Source organism: Danio rerio, chromosome 6 (assembly GCF_052040795.2).
Source record: "Danio rerio strain M-AB ecotype USA chromosome 6, GRCz13ab, whole genome shotgun sequence".
Taxonomy (NCBI): Eukaryota; Metazoa; Chordata; class Actinopteri; order Cypriniformes; family Danionidae; genus Danio; species Danio rerio.
The window spans coordinates 8,685,861-8,711,043 of record NC_141026.1 but is presented as its reverse complement, the minus strand read 5'-3'; the positions used below and the strand labels follow the sequence as shown (position 1 = coordinate 8,711,043).

General features: G+C 37.3%; 1 protein-coding gene across 10 annotated transcripts in view; it reads left to right on the top strand.

The window, feature by feature from the left end:
- plppr2b (phospholipid phosphatase related 2b) overlaps positions 1 to 25,183 on the top strand; it is a 157,191-nt gene that overhangs the window by 105,517 nt on the left and 26,491 nt on the right. For all 10 annotated transcript variants that reach the window (XM_087256589.1, XM_087256585.1, XM_087256588.1 and 7 more), the window contains one exon: positions 1,567 to 1,755. In XM_087256589.1, the coding sequence (XP_087112715.1) occupies positions 1,567 to 1,755 (189 nt within the window). The remainder of the gene's footprint in view (positions 1 to 1,566; positions 1,756 to 25,183) is intronic.

The following is a 25,183-nucleotide window of genomic DNA, read 5'->3' as shown; positions in this document are numbered from 1 at the left end:
CACCAAGATTAGGTTCATGGAGTAGTCATCTGAAACTTTTGCAGAAAAAATTAAATCTGCATCATGTTGTGTCAATCACATTTACACATTATGTCCCTTTTAAAAAATGTGATTGGGTTCCTCCTTTTTCAGCTTTTTGCATCTGAAAAAGGCATTTTGAGAATTGTTTTTTTTTTTCCAGAAATTTGTGGTATGTAACTAAAGTTTTGTAACAAAGTATCAAAATGCCACAGATTTCCTAAAATAAACTTTTAATTTGGAAGAATTTCACACAGCTCTTAATAAGGAGATGAATTCTTCTTTGTCTCTGTGCAATGGATTGGACGGACACAATATCATTATTTTTCTCGAAAGTGAATATAAAAAATAACGCACGTGTACATTTCAGATTTCAGTGTTCAAATACCTTAAATACTAAAATATTTACAACTACTTATGCAAAAGACCAAATATTTATTTGACTTGCTAACATCTATGACTGTATTTTTAAAAAAATCTGTGAATATACTGTATGTGAAAGCTGAAAACCTAACAAATAAAATATAAAAGTATCTTTTAAGGTTTACAGTGCAAATACACTAGACATTTGTTTAGTGTCTCATATAAAAAATCCACTAAAAGACAAAAATATTTTGTCTTTCAAAATGAAAATGTGTGCTGTTTCTTACAATTTTTAAATATTGTGCTTAATGTAATCCTAACCAAATGCTGATAAACAGCACTTTTAGAGAAACTTAAATCTAAAGCTATGTGTATGTATTTTCTTGCTAGAAAGTGCAAATTTCAAACCAAAATGAACAGAACTGTGAAAATCAAACGCTGTTTATGTGTTTTCTTGCTAGAAAGTGTCAGTTTCAAACCGAAATGAACAGAACTGTGTAAATAGTTCATAATATTTAGGGCTGACAGTCAAAATTTTCCAGAGACTCTGAAAGGAAGCAAATCATTTGACTGTCTATCGAAAAAAAATTTTCAGGCCCTTTTTTGTACCCTATTCATTGAAAGTGGCATTTCATAAATGATGGGAATAAATGTCATGCTGTTTATCTCTGCTGCCCAAAAATCTGAAAGAGCTGCATGCTTTACTTGTAGCGATGTAGCAATTTCCTCTCCCGCTGTGAGCACAGATGCACAACTCCCCCCTTTCTCTCTCTCCCTATCTCTCTCTCTCTCTCTCTCTCTCACTCCTCCTCCTCCCTCTCTCTCTACAACATTGCCATCTCTTTTCCACCTCCCTTATTTTCCTTCTCTCCCTTGATCATTCTCATCCTCCTTGTTTTCTTTTGCGTAAAATGTCTGTCTTTATTTGTCTTCCATGCCTTATTTTTTTATTTTCCATAGACAGCCACAGCTGAAAGCATTCTAGCCATTCTCTCAGCATCTTTTCATGCTGTCTTCACTCCTTCAAAGCTCAAAATCTTCTGCCACTTCTCTCACGGAGGGAGAACTGTCTTCTTCTTTATTGTTTTTCTTCATTTGTTCCGACTGCAGCTTGTGCTTTTATTTCAGCATCTGCGTTTCGGAGCGGATTTTCCATTCTAAACTGGAGTCATGTTCTATTTCCAGCTGGTGATCATGGCAGGGACGGTTCTCCTTGCGTACTACTTTGAGTACACAGACACGTTCCCGGTGCACATTCAAGGATTCTTCTGCTACGATAAAACCTTCTCCAAGCCGTATCCAGGACCTGAAGATGACAGCAAAGCTCCTCCGGTGCTGGTGTATTCGCTGGTCACCGCCATTCCCACCGTCACCGTAAGAGTTTCACTGCCATTCATAAACTCACACTTTTCTAAGGTGCTGCACGTGTGTGTGTGTGTGTGTGTGTACGTCAGTGTGTGGGAGCGATAATGAGTGTGTTTCACTGTGAATGTGTGTCAGCGTGATCGTTATAGCTGATGTTTTACCAACTCCTCCAGCATGTTTGCCATTTGTCTGGCAAATAGAATGACAATGAGGATTGCTTTTAAAGTGATTTCAGTGTCTAGTAAAATGTGAAGATATTGAGATCTGAGAGCTGTTTTATGTAGCATTATGTTTGCTTTTTAATCTGATTAGGATTTATATAAGATATACATGAGAAATAATATATAAAAAATAATAAACTAGGCTAGTTGAACTTAATTCAGCTGATTATTGATCTTTTTTTAAGATAAGGATTAGTTATTTAGAATAAAGTTTGTTTTGGGCGCATTGGATTTGGTTTGGTTGGACATTGTGCAGAGGCAGGTTAACAAATGCAACTTAAAGTTTATTCATTCATTCATTCATTTTCCTTTCGAATTAGTCTTTATTTCAGAGGTCACTGCAGCGGAATGAACCGCCACCTATTCCACACTAACCTAAACACCCATACGCACTCATTCACACACATACACTACAGCCAAATTAGTTTATTCAATTCACCTATAGCACATGTCTTTGGACTGTGGGGGAAATTGGAGCACCTGGAGGAAACCCACTTCAAGATGGGGAGAACATGCAAACTCCACACACAGATATGCCAATTGGCCCAGCTGAGGCTCGAACCAGGGATCTTCTTGTTGTGAGATGACTGCTAACCACTATTAACACTCAACCTAAAGTTGTGTCAGTAAAAGTCCAGAAGTATTACTCTAAAATGAGTTGTTTTGTGACATACAATATAAGGACACAGATATGTATAACAACTTGGGGATTGCATAGGTATTACATTCAGATTGTGAACTATGAGAACATCTCTAATTTTTCATATATTTCTAAGCTTATGAATCAAACAGAAAGAGTTTTCTTCTGAAAGTACAACTGCACACAGTGTGGAAGGGGTAGGGTTAGGAATAGGGCTGGTGTAGGGCAATAGAAAATACAGTTTGCTCTGTATAAATACAATAGAAACCTGAAAACAACAATTCACAAACCTTTTTGTGCAGGGTTCTTACATGTGCTGGAAATCCTGGAAAATGCTTGATTTTCAATATAGTGTTTTCAATCTTAGAAAAGTGCATGGATTTTGGAAAAAGTGCTTGAACCTGCTTGAATTTGAATTTGTAGGTCTCGAAAGTGTGACTGTTTTGGTTGCATATGTGCATGATTTTATCTATGTGACCTCAAAATATATTTGGGAGCATATGTGCGAGTGCATAAATTGTTGTTGTGCGACCAGTTTTCATTGCAAAATGTTCACGCCATGTGCGTATTTATGGAGTTAAAAATAAGCCAAAACAATCTGAATTTGAATTGTGTTAAATTTTATTATTAACAATTGTAAGTTAATAAGGCTGATTATGTCCTGTTAGAAATGTACTTACTGAAACTTGATTATTGAGCATCTGAAATTTAAGACAACTTAATTTTTTAAGTCAAATTTTTATAGACACATTTTTAAACTTCAGATTTTTTTTTGGTTCTGAATTTAAAGACTGCAGATATTGAGAATGTAAAAATACAGTTTTACGTTTTTAATAATTCAAATTAACACAATTCAAATTCAGATTGTTTTGGCACTATTCGCTTCATAAGTATTTAGGAGACATTCACCCAAAATGCATCTTTGCACCTGAAACGCCAATCCAATGATAGTAAAACACATTTTTTAATGATTTTTAATCATCTTTGGGTGAACTATCCCAATAAATCTTTGCTCTAAAGTACTCAACAATTTAAACTGAATTGTTGTATTGTGTTTTTAAAAAATAACATAATGGATTTAAATGTGAAAAAGTACATACAACATATATAAACGTAATTAACCGTTGTGAATAGATGCTGGAAAAGCATACAAATGCACCTTGAAAGTGCTTGAAAAGTGCTGGAATTGTTGGAAAAGGTGTAAGAACCCTGTATGTGTTTGTGTGTGGGGAAAGAACATAGCCTATGATTAAGTAACCTTCAATTTTCAATAAATATTGCCATTACATTACATTTAATGTTTATGACATTAAACATTTACCATTTTTGAGAGGGGTCTGGATGCAGACTTGGTGCAGTTGCAATCTGAGCTGCATTCAATGCTTTTTAATGCCCGCACATAACCCCACCCCTCACAGTGAAATCACTATCTCCGTTGAGTGCATTGTGTCTGACATTGCATCTCTGAGATATGCAGTCTCAGCTTCTAATCCACATTTGCATCCAGATACTATTGATTTTTTTCAGCTATTTCTAAAGGTGAAATTCAGTAGAATCAATGCGATTGAGTATTTCCATAGGTGCTTTGGTTAGACAAATTTGCCATGTTGACTAAAGAAATCGGCATATTTTAAAAGTGACTTCTGATGCATCTATTTGCTTATATAAGTACAGTATAAAGACTGAACTTTTCAACAACTGAATGTCTGACAAAACAAGCTCTGGAAGCACTTTAAGGCTTACCTTCAGTGGTGGAAAGAATTCTGAAAAATTATACTCAAGTAAAAGTACCATTACTTGCCTAAAAATGTAGTAGAGTAAAAGTATCTGTAGTAAATATTACTCAAAGTATGAGTGAAAAGTAGACCTTTCAAAAGTAGAAAGCTGATGAATTTACATGTAATTTGTGGATGCGTGTAAACGTAACATTTTGTAGTGCATTTAGTTATTGCCCAGCAGGCACACATTGCATAAGACGTTATTATTAGGTTAGATTTAGGCAATGATGTCAGGTGACCAAAATTCAATGTCTAGCCAATTTTTAAGGATAATGTTATTTAGATGTCCAATAACGACATCAAATGACGTTGATATTTGGTTGATTTTAGGTTGGAAAGTGATGAAAATCCAACATCGAGCCAACATCTGAAACCAACGTCATATTGACATCAAATACTGACATTTATTTGGCAACCAGAATCCAATGTCTACTAGATGGTGGTAACACCCACACAACATCAAGCTGTAACATCATTAGACATTGATATTTGGTTGATTTTAGGTTGGACATCAGCCTGACATTGAGTTCTGACGTCAGCCTGATTTTCATTTCCAAACTAAATGCAAAGTCCCTATGAAATTGTTGTACAACGTCAATCTAACGTCATCTTGGCGTCTTGTGCCTGCTGGGCCATTTCGGTTATCTTACAGTAAACATGCATGCATCACCAGAGACATGCATCTAAACATTCTCTTGCTCTTTGCATGTAATGATTTTGGACATCTTCTTGGACACTGTTATTGCTTCTAAACAGTTTGCTGCATTTATAAAGTGTTAGACAAGAATCCCAGGACTGATTTTTCTAATCCTCATAGACAAGAAAAAAATAAAGTGGTGACTGCAGGTTGAAGGAAAATAGTAGAGTAAAAGTACAGATACAGCACTAAAAATGTACTTAAATGAAAGTAAAGGTACACATTTTTAAAACTACTTAGTAAATTACAATTTCTAAAAAAACAAAACAAAAAACAAAAAACTACTCAATTACTGTAATTTGAGTATTTGTAATTAGTTACTTTACACCACTGCTTAACTTACTCACCTTGTATTTTTGCTAACAAAGGCTACATTTGTTTATTTGTTTTGCAAATCAAGCAAGAATGTTTGATTTAACAATCATTTAAAATAACTATTTACTATTTTACTATATTTATAAATGTAATATATTCCAATTTTTTCCTCTAATGCAAAGCTGAATTTGCAGCATCTGTACTCCCAACTTCATTATCACATGATCCTTGAAATAGTTAATCTTATAAGTTAATATGCTTATAATAAATTAATATGCTTATCTGTCCTTCAGTATCATAATGAATTTGAAAACATTATAAATGACATATTTATAAAACTAATAAACCTTTTTCTCTTTATAAAACTTTTTAATGAATGTTAAAAGAGCAGCAGTTACTTTTTTTAATTCTTGCTGACTAAAATAAATGTTATTAACACTTTAGGTACCAAATTACCCACTACTAACTTATTAGATACCTATTAGTAATAAATTGGCTGTTTATTAATACTTCACAAACTATCATCTTATACTACATCCCTAATCCTACCCAATACCTATCTCAACTATACCCTACTGACTATAAATAGTAAACTATTAGTAGTTTATTGATCTAAAAATCTTAGTTAATATCGATATTTGTACCATGAAAGAAAGTGTGACTATAATTTCCAACCCGGGATCTTTCGATTATGTACCCCTATATACATTTCTGGAGAACACCAAATATGCTCCAGGAGCTACGTTTTTTTTTGCAGTTTTTGTTTTCTTGAATCCACCAGAGGCCACTGTGTACACTTTTAGATATCTCACATTTCTCTTGTAAGTGCCATTTGCGCCATTCACGTAAATCCACAAGAGGCCACTGTCGAATGACTGACTGACTGACTGACTGACTGACTGACTGACTGACTGACTGACCGATCAACTGACCCACCCTTGTTCTTCTCTAAACCCAATCGATAGCGTTTTAAAAATCAACGATTTACCAACAACTACCCACTTCCCTAAAACCAACCGACAGTGTTTTCAAAAGCAATCCAGAAAAAGATAAGCCCTCACCTGATTTTTACCACGTTTTCAGATTTAACCACATTCTAACCCTATTATTTACTCATTTATTTTATTTTTTGGCTTCTGTTTTTTGTTTTACCTGCATTCTCGAACCATTCTTCAGCGGACTCGAACCCTGTCGTCACGGTCAACTCTGCTCTGTGTTTCAATCCACCAATGTACATGGCGATCCACTGGATAAACCTGTTACAGCTGAAAAGCTGTACACATGGAGGTAAGCGCTCAGTTGGTAAGCACAGAAAGCAATGGCATCATACTGCCTCGTAGCGTTTGTCGTAAAGGCAAAATGCAGCCATACATACTTCTGGCTACATAATTTGTAATCTCCAGAAATGTATATAGGGCTGTGTTTTCAGAATGAGCCTGTATTTATAATTTCCTTAAGAATATCTTACTGATCTAAGCTGACCACTTTTGAATAGAAGTGTTGCAGAAAAGCTACATTTTGCACCTGCTCTGTCTCTATAGTTGGAATGTCAAGGTTGAGACGTCATGCCATTATTTTTTAGGTCAGACCAAACATAAGTGACATTAACAAGGTCAGATATCTACAGTGTGACGGAGTATAATGAATGAAAGCTGGATCAGATCAGGTCAGTGCAAGAGTCCCGATTCAGCTAGCCAGGAAAAAAACACACACAAAAAAACAAAGATTTCCCAACGGTATCAAATGATTCATTATCAGGGGGAGGGTGAATTAATGTCTTGTCTCACCCAACATCACAGAAAAACAGATGGTGAGATAACACAGCATTAGACATCAGAGGGGCTTTCTTCACTTTTGAGTATTTTTACGCATGCTGCACACACACACACACACACACAGAGTTATACTCCTTCCTCATCTGTGCAAATGAGAGCAGAAGGTGATATAATCTCTCCGCTTTTCTTCCTTCTCGTGGAGAAGACAGCAGTGTGCATAGACACACCTGAGGCTCATGGTAGTCACCTGAGCTTTCATTTGGGCAAAGATGTGTGCTTTTCTTCTATGTGGGTTTCTCTGAAAACAATACAATGTTATTTTAGGGCTTTGTCCTCTGCTATGTGCATTTTGTGATAAATAGATTTATATACTGTCTAGATATAGAGATACCCTGTAGATGTTTGGCATATAGAGAGTGTGGGCTTTTGTTTAACTGTTATGTTTTTGGGCCCACTTTAGGGCTGCTGTGTACTAGCATCCATAAATGATGGTTAGGTTGTTCAACCAAAATGTTCATGTTCTTTGTACCATTAGTACCATTATCACTTAACTGTTGCTGACCGTGAAGGGATTCGCTCCTGCAAAAATGTCTGATAATGTAATAATCCATGTCATCTGCAAATATTTGAAAAATGTTGCGAAATTACTAACCCAGACTCATTGCAGATACGTACCCATGTCTACATTTCTGTGGACAACAAACTGGTCTGCTGGTAGTCTTTGTTTTTGCAAATCCGCCAGAGGCCGATGTGTGCGCGTCTTGATGGTCTGAAAATCTATCATGCATCCTCTTCTTACGAAAATCTACCTTAGGGCGTAATATACACTTCAGCCGACAAGGCCAGCTTGCTGTCACCTGAATGACTGATCGACTGACCCAACCACCCTGTTCTCTAAACCCAACCGATAGTGTTTTCAAAAGCAATCAAGAGAACATCAAAAGTAGACGTTCTTGCATCATTAGTTTTAAAAAAAAATACAGCGAAATGTACCTCTGGTTACATAATTTGCGCTTTCTAGAAATGTAGACAGGGGTATATATCCACAATGAGCCTTTGTAAGAAATTACAAAGTTACGAAGTTCCAAAGTTAACCCAACAAAAGGCGATGTGTGGAACACACCAAACCAAGCCCAATGGCTGACTGTTGACTATGTGTCCCGGCCTTTGCAGTGCCGATTGGCCATTGTATCAATCCGCCAAACAGCACAGTCCAAGAATCCACTCAGTAGTGCTCAAAATCCAAGCTTGACATCATTGCTTGACATATGCTCTCTCAGAAGAGTCATCTTTTTCAAATGTGTGCGCTTTCACTTTAAAAGTTATGAGCGACAGAAATGTCTTTGTTCTTGTTTATAATAGAGATGTGGTGATAATTACCTCTCAAAAGTGCTCATCATTGCAGATGTTGATTGATTTTGCTGTCTTCAGTAGTTTGTTGTTGTCGTTGTTACTTTTCCTCCATTCCTTTTTTGACCGCAAAACAATAATCAGACACCTTGTGGACAAAAATCAGGAAGTGTAAAATGGTTAAAAGCATATGCAAATTGTGCAGATGCATAAAAGTGGGTTGGGCACATACAGTATGTATAGTTGAAGTCGAAAATATTCGCTCTCCTGTGAGGTTTTTCAAATTTTTCCCAAATTATGTTTTGTAGAGAAATTAACTATTCCCAGTATTTCCTATAATATTTTAAATACTGTAGAAAGTCTTGTTTCATTTTGGCTAGAGTAAAAGCATTTTTTTTAACCGTTTATGGTCAATAATATTATCCACCTTAAGCAATATTTTTTCAGATTGTGTAGAGATGGAAATGCTGGTATCTTCAATAGGGTATATGCCTAGCTAGTGCTGTTCCCATGCTGATACACTTCCGGTGACCTGTTATTGTGAACTTTTTTCCATTTTATACGGTTCCTTTTACAGCATCGATGTTGTAATGTCATTAAAATACATTCAGTTAAATAAACTTTAGCATTTATTTGGTTGCTCAAGCGTAAAACGAGACAAAAAGCTGTTTACTCGCACGCGCCCTTCAGAATCGGCAGGCTAGCGCAGAAGCTCCATTGAATATACTGGGGTAAAATAAATGCTCATATTATAAAGATATGACGGCGGAAATGTGATTTAATGCAGTGCTTATTGTACAATCTGAGATCCACTTTAAATCGGATATCACTCAGCTAGTGGAGATCGCTGATTTTTAAAGAAAACAGACCTTAAATGCACCGGATTTTGCATTGGCATTCAGTTCGCCGGAAGCGCTTAACCCAGGTTACTGGCAAATTAAAAGTCCTATTAGCATGCTTCGGCATATACCCCATTTAATTTTTTTTTTCATTGACGACTGTTACTGAAGCAAGCAGACAGAATGTTCAAGTTGTATTAATTACTGTTTACACATAATCAAACACACAGCATTTCAAAATATTTTCCCTTTAAAAGCATGTGGCAAACAATGTTGCTTGACATATGCTCTGTAGAAAGTTTCATCTTTTTCAAGTGTGTGCACTACTATAAAAGTTATGAGCGACTCAAATGTCAAACTTGTTTATAATAGAGATGTAGTGATAATTACTTCACAAAAGTGCTCATCAATGCAGATGCTGATTGTTTTTGCTGTCTTCAGTAGTTTGTTGTTGTTCTTGTTACATTTCCTTCATTCCTTTTTCGAACATAGAACAATAGTTTTATCACCTTGTGGACAAATTAGGAAGTGCACAATGTTTAAAAGCATTGCATATTGTGCATATGCATTGAAAAATGGGCTGGGCCAAAAGTATATTTAGTTTTTTTTTTTGCAAAAATGCTATATTGTGAGCATCATTTCATCACTGGAATAATATGCACATACTTCATTTGCACAACCTGATTTTTGTAACTGTTTATGTACAGCTCACACATTGTGCTTTCTCTGGGAAGGGAAAGGCAGAGTAAACCCTTTCTAGTGTGCATGTGTGGAGCTCCTGTGTTTGTGCACGCTATCAAATGGAGTATTCTTTGAAAGGGTAATGCATGAAAAATTAAGCATGCTTTGGGCTTCAGAATGGTTGAAGAGGATGTACAGTATTTGCAGAAATAATTTACAAATATCAGTACATTCAGATATTGTGCTTACATTGTTAAAGCATGCACACAAATGCATCAAGTACACAACAAGTGCACGGTAAAGATGCTTAAATGTACAATGCTACCCTTTTCTCTTGTTTAATAATCTATTATATGTAATATATTGACACATAAGAATTAAAAAGAAAAAATGCTATGCCTATTAAAGGGCCATGAAACCCCCTTGTTACAGCAGGGTTTTTTCACACCTCTACTTTGGAAAAAGTCAGGAAAGTGGGCGTGTCTAGCTCTGTTTAGGGGGGAGGGTAGGAGGAGTAAAAAAAGGCATGGTCCGTAAAGATTTGCATAAAAATGGGAGTGTCAATTGGATTTGATTTTTACAGAGGCAAAACAAACACAGACACAGAGGAAGACAGTGACTGTGTTTACTTGGACATTAGTAATCAAATTATTTGCCAAATTATTAAATAGTGGACTTTAACTGCAGTTTGGCTCTTTCATTCAGCAATTTCTTTCATGCCCATCAAGACATACAAAATATTTAATTCGAGGAATTCCTGGAAGCGTGTATTTTTCATGCAATGTTTGTTACCGCACGGCGAATGAGAGAAAAAAAACCCTCCGCATTTCTCTGTAACTTAGATGCACTCGGTAGGTAGCATCAGAAAGCCGTGTGTGTTATTCCTGTCACAAAATGCGGCGAAAATCCTCCACGACGTTAAGTTTGATTGTGGTGCTTACATGTTTACACTCGGGAAAGCAGCATTTACAGCGGATATTTTAGTCCATAATATTGTAGTGATGTTAAAATATAGTAAACTTTAATAACTTAAAAATCATTTGACTAAGGTTTAAACACTGAAAGAGTACTGTTGACCATACAAACTAACTTTGCCTCTGAATAAACAAACAAAGAGCACTAGTCGCTCACTTACCAAATCTGTAGAAACAGGACAATCCACACAAACTGGATCCGCGTCTTTATTAAAAGGAGACGAGCAGCAAATCCGGATTTCACCATTTCCAGATGAGAAAAGCTCTCGGGTAAACAATATTCCTAAGACTTGTATTTCTATGGCGCGTCGCATGCACTGTAATCCACACATGAGTCCAGCTGCGCTCTCATAGAGGGAAAATGAAAACAAAACCTTCACTGCAGCAAATTATAAAAGCAACACTGACGACCCATATCTCCAAACAATTCTTCTTCTCCCGCTTGGCAACACAACGCGCGGTCTCTCTGCCATCTGAACACTTTAACTATCATGCATATTAATGAAGTTGCACAATAGAGCGAGCTGATTGGTTTGAACTAAGCCATACTCCTGCAATAATGCAGAACACTCAGAGACGTAATAAGGCACTCCCAGGTACAGACGTCCAGTCTACACGCTGGAATACACGCTAAGATGTCATGGTCGTGACGCAGCTTCAAAAATTAGTGTCAGACCGGAAGTACAAATTTGCTTGAAATAACGCAAAAACAACCAATTTTCACTTTTTAGTGATATATATGTGTCCTCATAGTGTTTTTAGCAGTGTGGGACACATATACGACTGTCAACAGCTAAAAAAATGTGTTTTGGTGTTTCGTGACCCTTTAAGCTTACAGGGCATAATTCATAAAACTCACATGTCGTATTTCACATAAATGGAGATATTTATTTTTTTATGCAATATATTGACACATAACAATTAAAAAGGAAAAAATTCTACATCTTTCTAAGCATACAAGTCATAAATCATAAAACTTGCATGTCATATTTCACTTATAAATGGAGCCGTTTGAATTTGTATTCACATGCCGACATAATTTTCAACAAGAAATGCTTCTTTTTTTTCTTCATGCACAATGTGATGTGAATTTTTGCTTTTGGTTTTGAAGTGAAACCTGACCCGGGCATCTTCTTTCTGTTCACCCACAGATGAATGTATCTCTGCAGCAAAGCTCTCTTTGTGTGTAACTGCCTTCATCTCTTTGTCTTGAGGATAGCGAGCGTTTGCATCTGCCCTGTGCCAGCGTGCATGTGTGTGTGGTTGTGCACGTGTGTGAATATGTGGGTTCTTGGAGTGTGTGTGGGCGGATGGAGGATTCTATCTTTTGCTGAGAGTAGAATCTGGAAGCTGCGATAGTGAAAATGAGAAACTCTCTCATCAGTTCTAGCACATAAAACGAGGCTGCTTATCCTGCTGTAAACACGTGTTTGAACCCCGCTGAAGGGCTTAATTATTGAGACATGCTGCTCTCCACATCTGAAGATGTCAAGTGGCCCTCTGATTCGCAACAGTCGCAGACGTTTGTGTTCCCTAATGAGTGGAGTGATGCTGAGTGCTGGATCAGGGTCAGGTACTTGTGAGTTCGGCTCGTTTAAGGGATATCGCAATCAAAAATGAAAATTCAGTCTTCATTTACCCGACCGCATGTCATTTGTCAAATTAAAGGGTTTTGTGAAATGACAGTGACCAATGAGTTGACTTAATGCACAAAGAATACAGTAGACATACATGGCAACTCAAACAACTTTGGACACTAACATTTAAGAAACTCCTTTTATATATATTTTTTACATATTTTTTTATGATTCTAATTGTAACGGAGGCCAGCTAGTGAAGAGCTGTGCAGGTACGCTAGAGGCCGTAGTCTTTAGCCACCTTGTTAGAGCAACCAACTCCTATACAAAGAATCGAAGAATCATTTAATCCCAGCTAAGAATGGGATGGGTGCAGTAGGACCAGTGGGTGACATGTTGGAGCTCGTCCGGGATGGGAGTGAGGTTTAGGGTGGTGAGTGTAATGGAGGCCAGCTAGTGAATTGCTGTGGAGGTTAACTTTACTCCTCTGAACTCTTTATGTGCTCTAATGACAGATGCTAGTGGCCATGGTCTTTAGCCTTCCTCGTTAGAGCAATTGACTCCCATACAAGGAATTGTCGATTCAATTCTAGCTCAGAATAGGATGGGTGCAGTAAGAACGGTTGGTGACATATGAGGGCTTGTCTGGGATGGGAGTAATGTTTAGGGTGGTGAGTGTAATGATGTGCTGTGCTGGTAAACTTCTCTTCTCTGACCTCTAAAGGTGCTCTAGTGACAGACACTAGAGGCCATGGTCTTTAGCCTCCTTTTTAAAGCAACTGACCTCTATACAAAGAATTGCCGGTTCGATCCCAGCTCAGAGCGGGCTGGGTGCAGTAGGGCCGGTGGGTGACATGTGGGAGCTCATCCAGGATGGGAGTAAGGTTTAAGCCTGATTTATACTTCTGCGTCAAGTGACCGGCGTAACCCACGGCGCAGGCAACGCTCGTGGCTGTGCATTTATACTTCTGCGCGCTGTCTCTGTCGGTCTGCATTAACACTTCCGAAACGCTAGTGGGCAGTGAGGTGTTAATGTTCCTCTGTGTCGAGTTTCTTCTCTGCTTTTTTGCTTTTCCTGAACACTTCCGGGATGTACAAGTGGCTCAAACTCGCTCATTTTGAGGCAGGAACCGGCGGACGTGCAACAACTTTAACTATGAGGTAAACACAAAACAAAACTTTCCATCCGGAGCTCCTTCACGGGACTCCACACTTGTAAACAATCGCTCGCGCCATTCGCGCAGCTCTCGGTCCCGCCCAGACTCGTCAGCGCTACCAAGCCGACCAATCACAGAGCTTACGCTACGCGTCGTTGCGACGTGTAGTTACATTTTTTGAGAGGTGCACGTCAGTGACGGCGATGGCCACGGCGAAGGGCTATGCGTCAGCGCCGTAGCATACGCCGGCGTTTGACGCAGAAATATAAATCAGCCTTTAGTGGGGTTAGTGTAATGGAGGCCAGCTAGTTAAGTGCTGTGCTGGTAAAGCTCACTCCTTTGACCTCTAAAGGTGCTCTAGTGATCTCCTTTTCTACATTTTGTCTTGATGTAAAAAAAATAATAACAACAGGTAAAGCATCTTTCATTCATTCATTTTCTTTTCGGCTTAGTATCTTTATTATAGGAGTCACCACAGCGAAATGAACCACCAACTTATTCAGCATTATTTTACACAGCGGATGCCCTTCCAGTCGCAACCCAACACTGGGAAACCCTCATACACTCTTGCACACACCCACTCACACTGTGGCCAATTTAGCTTATTCAATTCAATTCACTTGTTTTTTTTTATAATCAAGAACCAGCATGTACAGTTTTCTTATACAATACAATACAATCGCTTTACATTTCTTAACAAGAATGAAATAAGTGAGAGAAAAAAGTAAAGGAGAAGAGAAAGAAAAACAAAAAAACAGATGAGAGGGTACAATGTATCAAATTACATACAAATATATTGCGCACATTTTCCAATTTTAATTATTAACCAGAGTTATTAATGCACTTTTTCTACAGGAAATGCATATATACAAACATTTTATGTAAAATAAAAATAGGCAAAAAAATAGGCCTAGCAACGCCTATGCCTAGAAGTATACATTATACCTATAAATTATATATAACATCATTTTCTATGATATGTTCTCATATGTATGATATGATACATATCATTTCTATGATATGTGCGCAAATGTATCCAAATGATGTATTAAACATGGTCTCTAGAGGCCATGGTCTTTAGTCTCCTTGTTAGAGCAACTGTCTCCCATACAAAGAATCGCCGGTTCGATCCCAGCTCAGAAAGTGATGGATGCAGTAGGACCAGTGGGTTACATAATTCTAAAACTTTCATGCTGATTCCTTCTTGTATTTACATGTTTTTAGTAATCTGATCAGCTGAGATTATTATCATTTCCACCCAGTATTGCATTCAAATGCATCTCTTTTGACCACATATGTTTAGATTTTGTTGGGACCTTTTCCAGTAATCATTTTCTGCATTTAATGAACAACAACAAGTCACCAAACTTGTTCCTGGAAGGCGGTGTCCTGCAGGTTTTAGCTCCAACCCTAATCAAACACACCTGAACAAGCTAATCAAAGTCTTAGGTATACTTAGAACACCCAGGCAAGTGTTTTGAGGCAAGTTGGAGCTAAACCCTGCAGGGACACCGTCCCTCCAGGACCAAGATTGGTGACCCCTGGTCTATATGATGACTATTTATTTATTTATTTTTTTGAGTATTGTTAGACATCTATTACATTTTCCCCTACAACACAAAAATTTGGCCTTGTTTTAGCCAAGACGTCTATGTTTGGACTTCTATGAAGTCTTTATTAAACACAAAGTTGCTTGGTTTGTACCCTTTAAGTTCCCTCTTTTTTAATGTGATACTTGAATAGTATTGAATACTTTTCTTACAACACATTCCATAATCATGTGCTAATTCAGTAGAGTATGCAGTGATGGATGAAGAACACAAATTAAGTGCTTGAGTAAATTCAAAAGTAAATGTAGAAAACTGATAAAGTATAGATACTTATACTGTAGTTACTCTCCACCACTGGCGGATTTCGTAACACTTTAATGTAATATATGTACTTACACATGTTCCATCACTTACTATAGTAATTATGCTCTTTCTAACAAATTATGCATAATTTCATGTAACTAACCCTAAAACTAACCCACAGTCTAGCCTAACCAAATAGTAAGTACATGTAATTAATATTACTGCTCAGTAGTTAAATAAATAATGACACTACGTCACCTTAAAATAAGGTGTATTGGTTTGGCTAAATGTGCATCTAAACAACTGTTTCCCAACTCTGTTCCTGAAGGCACACCAACAGTACACATTTTCAACCTCTTCCCAATCGAACACATCAGAAACAATCATCAGAATATCAGAAGAGACTCCAAAGGAGTCAGATAAGGAAGACATCCAAAATATGTACTGTTGGTGTGCCTCCAGGAACATGGTTGGGACACACTGATCTAAACTATGAAAGCAATATGATCTTAAGTATTTTCAATTACCTTTGGGAGTGGTCTAAAACTTTTAAGAACCCATTTACACTTGAATTTGGTGTCGTGCACTTGTGAATAAACATGTTAGTACCAGGTGTAAAAAGGCTCTATGAAACAGATGAAGTCTTAATTCTTGTCCTAATAAAATCTTTATGTATTTTCTTATAAAGCATGTAAAAAGGTGTAATCTGACCAAAGAGATGTCAGCTTTACTCATTGACTACATATTTTGGCACACTTTGTGACTTGTTAAAAGGGATAGTTCACCCAAAAATAAAAATTCTGTCACCATTCACTTGTTCCAAAACTGTTTTGAAAAACATTGGGAACTGGTAACCATTCACTTCCATAGTATTTGTTTTTCCTACTATGGATGTCGATGGATTCCAACATTCTTCAGAATACCTTATTTTGTGTTCTCATAAAGCCCGTAAACCTCATAAAGCTTTGGAACCTGTTGAGAAAGAGAAAATTGGAAGAACAATTTTATTTTTGGGTGAACTAACCCTTTAAACGAACTGAATCGAGAAGAAATTAGAACAATTGAAGTCATTTTTCAGCAATGAAAAGCGAATCATCTGGTCTAAAAACACCCTAAAAACACATACAGTATAAGATTAAAACAACAGGTCTAAGATTAAGTTCGCTAGAAAGAAATGCTAGACTCGAATGCGTGGACCAGTTATGACTATTGATGGTGAAGGCATCAAGTGTTATATAAATCCAGAAGAGGTGGTGTAAAAAGGCGTCCTTGCAAACCGCCACAAACCCACACCATAACCAAAAACATTAATAGAACAAAATTTGGCAGAAGTTACATAAGAAGTTGTTGCTGTGAAGATCCATTTGAAGCCCACTTTTTACTCAAGGATATACGGACAAAATCTCATTGAAAAAACATGACTCTAGCTACATTTTTTGCTCTAAATCTGCAAAAACATATTTATGCATAGTATAAACAGCAAAATCAGTTAGAAATGGAAATATTTGATTACTTTTGACATTATATATTAATAACTGGAGATTTTTGTGCATTTATTTCCACAATATTGTGACCTTAAAGCATTTTACCATGATTGTTAGCATCACTCATCTGAAATTTCACACAGGCCTGTGTAATAAAATATAATCAGATTCACTCTAGTCTTTTGAGAAAATTGAACATGCTTTTAGTGCCACGTACTGGACTTTTCAAACCCACCAAAGTGGTCTTTTTTATTCATTCAAAAATCATTTCCTCTATGTCTTGGTTACGTTTGGTATTCTGATTGCGGGTGACATGGTGACTTGGTGACTGTCGCCTTACAGCAAGAAGGTCACTCGTTTGAGTCCCGGCTAGGCCATTTCTGTGTGGAGTTTGCACGTTCTCTCCGTGTTCGCGTGGGTTTCCTCCGAGTGCTCCGGTTTCCCCCAAAGACATGCGCTCTAGGTGAATTTATTTAACTAAATTGGCTGTAGTGTAGGTGTGTGAATGAGTGTATGGGTGTTACCCAGCAGTGGGTTGCAGCTTGAAGGGCATCCACTGCTTAAAACATATGCTGGATAAGTTGGTGGTTCATTCCGCTGTGGTGACCCCTGATAAATAAAGGGATTAAGCTGAAGGAAAATTAATATTCTGATTGCATATAAAATGTTCATCCATTTGGATCCAACATAATTGAACCATTAAACTTTATGTGATTGATATTTGTTAGACATAGATGAAACAATTAAGGACATGATTTGTGTAACAATATCAACAAATCCAGTGTTTTAAGTAATAAACTAATTATTAACTAAATAAACTAAATTATAATAAACTAAATGTATAATCTAATTTCGAGAGGATCATGTGCTTATGATTGAACACAGCTGGTCCTGCATTGGCCAATTCATGATTCACCAATCAGACGATTCCTAGGCCACTATAAATACCCTAAGTTTCATATCACAACCATCTTCATTTAGAAGAATATCCCCTCTTCCACCCCTACTCCTCCTCTTTTCCTAAATGGGTTGCTCGGTAGCCCAGTGGTTAGAACTGTCACTGGTTCTAGTCCTTACCAAGCCAGCTGACGTTTCTGTGCTTTTCTATGAGTTTACATGTTCTCCTCGTGCTCATGTGGGTGTCTTCTGGGTTCCCCCGGTTTCCTCCCACCATCCAAGCCACTTAAGTTAATTAACTAATCCAAAGACGTGCTCCTAGTAAGTAGTTATATCTTAAGAGCAATCACTATCTGTTCATTAGCTACTACAGCAAGGGAGTTTTTGAGATCTACCTGAGCTCAAACTCCCCTCTCACTCTGCAGCGGGAGGAAGCCTCAGGCTAAAGGATCTTTTGAGCTCAGGGCTCTCTCCTGGGACAGCATGCTAAATGCACTTTATAATCAATCATCAGCTAAGTCTGAACTCTTGAAATGCTTCTTATTTATTTAAAACACATTTTTCTCTGAATATTAAGTAAACCAATCTCATAGAATTGGATCAGATTTGTCCTACAGCTTAATATATTTATACCATATTCATCTTTTTTAACTAATTAAATATAATAAAATAAAATTTTATTATTATTTTTTTTTAAATAAAATGCAACACTGGTTCATTGTGAACTTACCGCCGTATATCTGGAGTGTGTGAATTATGGTACGTACTGTATGGCTGCATTTAGTCTTTAAACCAAACGCTACGAAGCGGTATGACTTTTGTTTCTTTTCGCACTAATAGCTGACCGCTTACCTTCAGTGGCTTGCTGCGTACGTTAGTAAACTTGAGACATTGAGTGGACTGAGCGGGTTTGAGTCTGTATAAGAATGGTTCTAGAAAGCAGGTAAACAAGAAAAAATTAAATAAACCAGTAAATACAGGGTGAGAATGTGGTAAGATCTCAAAACCTAGTAAAATCAGGCAGCTGCAAGGACTTTTTCTGGATTGCTTTTGAAAACACTATCGGTTGGGTTTAGGAAAGGGGGAGTCGGTTGGTCAGTCAGTCAGTCAGTCAGTCAAAAGCAGCCTCTGGTGGATTTAAGCAAGAAGAGCAGACGCGAATGGCACTCATGGAAGAAATTTGCAATCTGAAAAAGAATGCACAACGGCCTTTGACGAATTTGCAAAAATAAAAACTACAAAAATTTTACTTCCTGGGACATATTTTGTGCTCTCCTGAGATGTATGCAGGGGTATGTACAGTATCAATAATGAGCCTGGGCTGCTAAAATCTGAAGGTTACAAAGAGTTAATGATAAACTTCGTAGAGATTAATTTTTTTGAGTGTACTTAAAGTTTGTAATCTGTGTAAAAAAAAAATTGTGTGATTCTTGGAACCAGTAACAACAAGCAGGTTTGGATTAAGAAGTTGAGTAAACAGCGACCAAACAATTTTTAATTTTTTTATTTTTATATTTTATAAACTAGTATTTTAATGAAATGTACAAATGCGGACAAAAACACCCTAAATTATTCATGCTGCTTTTCATTTTTAGCCACATGTTGTGTTTTTTTTTGTGGTAAATGTGTGAGCTCGAGTGTATTCTGTGTCTTTGATCTGATTTGAGCTCTGGCCCAGCAGAGATGTACAGCGCCATCCATTCAGAGACTGCAGCTGCCTGATGTCACATCTCTGTATTTATGATAGATGTTTGGGGACTGTGTGTTCATATATCCCAGCGATGCGGGCTTGCTGTAAGTGTGTTCTGTGACCTCATTCTGTTTGTCTGAAAGTGCTCACATGATACCTTAGAGAAAGAGAGAGATGAAACGGTCCAAATCAAACAAGAAATGATGTTATATACTGTATAAATACAGTAGAACGCTGCGTACAATCACAATTATACAAACTATGTATTTTTGGGGCAGCATGGAGGCGTATTGGGTAGAACAATTGCCACACAGCAAGAAGGTCGCTAGTTCGAGCCCCAGCTAGGTCAGTTGGCATTTCTGTGTGGAGTTTGCATGTTCTCCCCGTGTGTACGGGTAAATACTTCAGTTTCCCCCACAGTCCAAAGACATGTGCTATAGGTGAACTGGGTGGGCTAAATTGTCCATAGTGTATGTGTGTGAATGTATATAGGTGTTTCCCTGTGATGGATTGCAGCTGGAAGGGCATCCTCTGCGTAAAACATATGCTGGATAAGTTGGTGGTTCATTCCTCTGTGGCCACCCCAGATTAATAAAGGGACTAAGCCAAAAAAGAAAATGAATAAATTAATGTATATTTGGTACACACTGGTGCTGCTTGGCAATCAAATTCGAGGACAGAAACTAACTGTAGTATAAAAACAATCTAATTGCAGCTGGTTGCCAGAGCTTTAAAGTAAAAAAAAGAATTGTTGTAACAACATTGTAGGTTTTACGGATGGATCCAGAGTAATGTTAAATGACTAATAATGTTAAAATATTGTGGGTAGATTATCTTTAAAACAAAACTAAAATAGTTGTTTGTAGTGCTGTCAGGAATTTACTTGTGCTTGACACAGCATTTAGGATTTTTTTTAAACCATCATCTCTCCTATGATAAATGTCAAATAAAACCGTTGTCATGCAAGCTTTATACTATTCACCTTATTCTCAGCTGTCGAGTGGGCGCTGCCATTTGAATCTTTTTGTCTTGCGACTTCCGGTCACATTCACTTTCATTCATTTTTTGACGTTAAAAACTGCTCGTTACGCTGCTTGATGTTGCAATTTAATATTTTCTTATTATATTATGCTACTTGGTCTGTGTAGTCATGCAAACATTTGTTTGTTGAGCAAGTAGTTTGGCCATTTTCTGCCATTTATTATTTCTAGTCATTTCTCCCTTAGGCGACTGAATCGGAAGTTCTAAGACAATCGCGAAAACAGGCGCACTTCCGCATTTTAGAATAAGGTCAATACACAGAAGCTTGCAATGCTTGCTCTGAGCTCTTCTGATTGGTCGACTGCTTTGGAACTGACAGCCTGCCCCCAACGCCGACACACGGGGGTGCTGTTTTTCCACATGTCAATGTTTATGAATAGATTACACCAAAAATAACATGAGTAATCTTGACAAACTTTAGATCAGTTTAAAGCTACAACCCTCAAGCACCCATTGCAGCTAGATGTTTTTCAATAGGAAGCTTATAAAGAATGTATTTGCTAAATTTGTGTAAGTTTTGCAGAAAACTCTTATTAGATATGGAGTACATATCAACGTAATAACAAGACACACACGCATTCATTGCTGTACATCACTGCTTATTTTAAAAGGTAAGAGTCCATAGAAAAACATCCCATCAAGCACATTTAGTCACAATGGTGTTGAATTAGATGGTTATTCAATTGGATGGTTATTCATTTGTTTATGTCACCGTTTCTGCCAGAGACCTATTGTTTACATCACTTTACCATGCTACTTTCACGCAAAAACTGCATCTTTGTAGTAAAAGGCAAGTCAATGTCATACCTTACAGTGTTACAAATAAAATGAGACCACAAACTAAATATTAAGTCAAAAGTATAGTTACTAAAGTCTAAACAAAGTAGTCGAGGGTTTTGACCTTCTTCATATGCCGTCTTGTAAAAATTAAAATTTTTATTAGGGGTGTAACGAATCACGGTTGTTCCGTAACTTGTACCAATCACAACCTACGATTTTGAACACATAGACCAGCCAAATAATACATTTGATTTATCAAACCATTAAATCAATTAAACCGTTAGATTTGTGATACATTACACCACTATTATTTATCAAAAAAACATCTTAAATCTATCTTAATCCATATCTTATATCTTGTCTATCTTAAAAATTGTGCTCATATGGAAAGTGCTTCAATTGAAATCTTAAGCCTATGTTTACATTAAAAACAACAGAAAAGTAAAAACATGTTCTGTGTAAATGTCTAATATCTCAGTTATCATAATGTCAGACTAAACGACAATCAAGATACGTCAAAAACGGGCATACATTAAGACTCATATGGAATTTAACATCATCCATCTGTCACACACTCATTGACTCATATTCTGAAATGGTACCTAACAGTAAACATAGTCTGTAGATTTAATTTTCAACATTTTGTCTGAAGTTAGGCGGTTCATTTCACTGTGGCGACCCCAGCTTAGTTAAGGGACTAAGCCGAAAAAAGAAAATGAATGAATGAATGAATGGTTGAAGTTTTCGTGATTAGGTTCTGTACTCCTTTTGGTTCTTGTTTTGACGGTGAGCATACTTGAAAGTCACACTGCAGGGAAGTGTTTCAAATCTTGAGCCACTGCTAGAACTAAATGTTTGGGAACATTTAATCACAATGGCTTTTAATCATCGTAATCTGTTAGTGAGCAATCAAACCAGCAATCAAAGACCACAGATTTTAGCCTAGAATTATAGGAATTTTTTAGGATTTCCAAAATTTGTCTCCAATGGCCAAATCATTGGCGAAATCATGCAATGTGAGCCAAGCTTAAAGCTGCAACCATTCAAGCACGCTCAGTGTCCAAAACTCTCTTACTCATTTTCATGAACTCCTTCAAGTGAACTATATTACAAGAGTCATGGGCGATATTCAGAACACAGCAAATGGTTGCTTATAATTATTGTGTTCACCTGTGCCTTGTTTAGTTACTCATTTAGCTATGTAATTAAGCCCTCGCTTTGTACTGTATTGTCTTTACTTGTGTGGAGCTGTTAGATTGATTATCGTCTAACATAATATATTCTTTGTTTTTGTATTTACTAAATAAAGTAAGTCTACTTCAGCTGAAACCCTCTGATGTTCTTCCCTTGGCTGCACTGTGACAATAATAGGTTTCAAGGGTGCTACATCAATCCTAAAAATATCCACTTTATCTCTCTAATGTGTGTTGAGCAGAGAAGAGAATTGGGGAATGCATATTGACGGAGCATGAGGTGTAAAGAGAATGGAGAAAGGCACACATGCACTTAAAGATGATATTCTCATTGAGATCCTTGTCATTCGCACTCAGCTCTTGTAAGTGTACACAAATGCCCAGAGGATGCGTTTAACCTCTCTCTGCGGAGACGATCCTCAGCCTAATCTTAGTAAGCCTTAGATTAAGGCATCAGCTTTTGTTTAACACTCCTACTCAGCCTCGGGAACACTGGGAGTTGGCCATGTGGGCATGAAATGAGAGATGTGCTCGAGTAAAGAGAGAAGCAGGGCTGTCTGTGGATGGAAATATGAAAAATGGAGGAAACGAATGTCCTTTCACGTGGCTTGTTTTTGGACACACACACACACACACACACACACACACACACACAGCTCAACACATGCATCTTGCACTGCTGTGACCTTCACTTGAAAAGCATGGCAGATAGAATCACGGAAGAGCAATTCTACAAGGTTGCTAGGAAGCAAGAAAGCAGGAAGTGTGCAGTGTTAGACAGTCAAAATATGCAAAATATGTCCTTTTTTTAAAATACTTAACAGCAATAAATGTTTGCAAAGAACAACAACAAGATTCTTTCATACATTCATTTTCTTTTTGGCTTAGTCCCTTTATTAATCTGGGGTCGTCACAGTGGAATCAACTGCCAACTTATCCAGCATATGTTTTACGCAGCGGATGCCCTTCTAGCTGCAACCCATCACTGGGAAACACCCATACACTCCTTCACACACACGCTACGGACAATTTAGCTTACCAAATTCACCCATAGCCAAAGACTCTAGAATACACAAGACATGTCACTCGTTTCTTTTTGAATGGGGAAAAGTGAACTAGTCAATATGGTAAGTAAAGCCCCGCCTACTAGTACAAGAGCCAATCCTCGATCGATATATGGCGAAAAAAGCCCGCCTTCTAGTACAGGAACCAATCATCAATTGTTATAGGTCGATGATACTCTGGGGGAGGGGCTCGGACCAGATATGAGTTTCTGCAGATTTTGTGTGATTTGGATGTTTAGAAATGAAATTAAAGAGACAGTTGTTGTTTAATCTTATTGGTGATTCCGCATATGTAATGTAATCGGAAGCTTGGATTCATCATAAGTTCCCCCATTTAAACAGAATGCTTGAGCACACTGCCCGATAGGCGTTTTAAAGATGGCCGCCAAGTGAAATGGCTTGCCCTAAAGGAACTTTGCTATAGCGCATGTCTTCGGACTTGTGAGGGAAACGGGAGTACCCGAAGGAAACCCACACTAACACAGGGAGAACATGCACATGCAACTCCACACAGAAATGCCAACTGACCCAGCCAAGGCTTTATGCTGTGAGGTAACAGCGCTACCCACTGCGCCATTGCACTGCCCAAAAACTATATTGATATGGTCATTTTTTTAAAATGTGATGTTTAAAATTTGAACATTAAAAATAAGAAATTATACTTCATTAATGGTACTACGATTATTATTAAATTATTAGGTTTAATAATAAATAATAACAAATTCATTTGCATTTGAACACTTCATATTAAGAGAAAAGTTGTCACTAAAATTTAATTGCCAGAATTGTCACTAAAATTCAAAGATTTGTTTAAAAATAAATGAATACTAATACTAATTTGGCAAAACTGCAATTAATTGATCAAAAGTGAGAATAAATACATTTAATACATTTCTTTCGATATTTATTTTATTTTAAAAATTCTATATAAAAAGATATATGCTTTCCTAGTACTGGGTTGCAGCTGGAAGGGCATCCGCTGTGTAAAACATATGCTGGATAAGTTAGCGGTTCATTGCACTGTGGCAACCCCTGATGAATTCCAATACTCCTCATCTGAGGAGGTACTTACATCTTTAAAAATGCATTAAAACATAGAAAGCATGTTTTAAATCAGTTCAGTGTTTTTAAAAACTTACACTTTAAACACTTTTTATTACAGTTCCCATTTCAGGCCCTGTAACCCTACATACATTTCTGGAGATCGGAAATTATGTAGTCAGAAGTACGTATGGCTGCATTTAGTCTTTAAAACGAACACTAGGGGGCGGTATGACACCATTCCTCTTCGTGATTATCAGCTGACCGCTTACCTCTGTATGGATGGCTTTACCACCTTTTTCAGTTTCTTACCAGTTTCAATTAGCTCGCCATGTATGTCGGCAGACTGGAGGCGCAGAGAGGAGTTAACCACAACAACTGGGTTCGAGT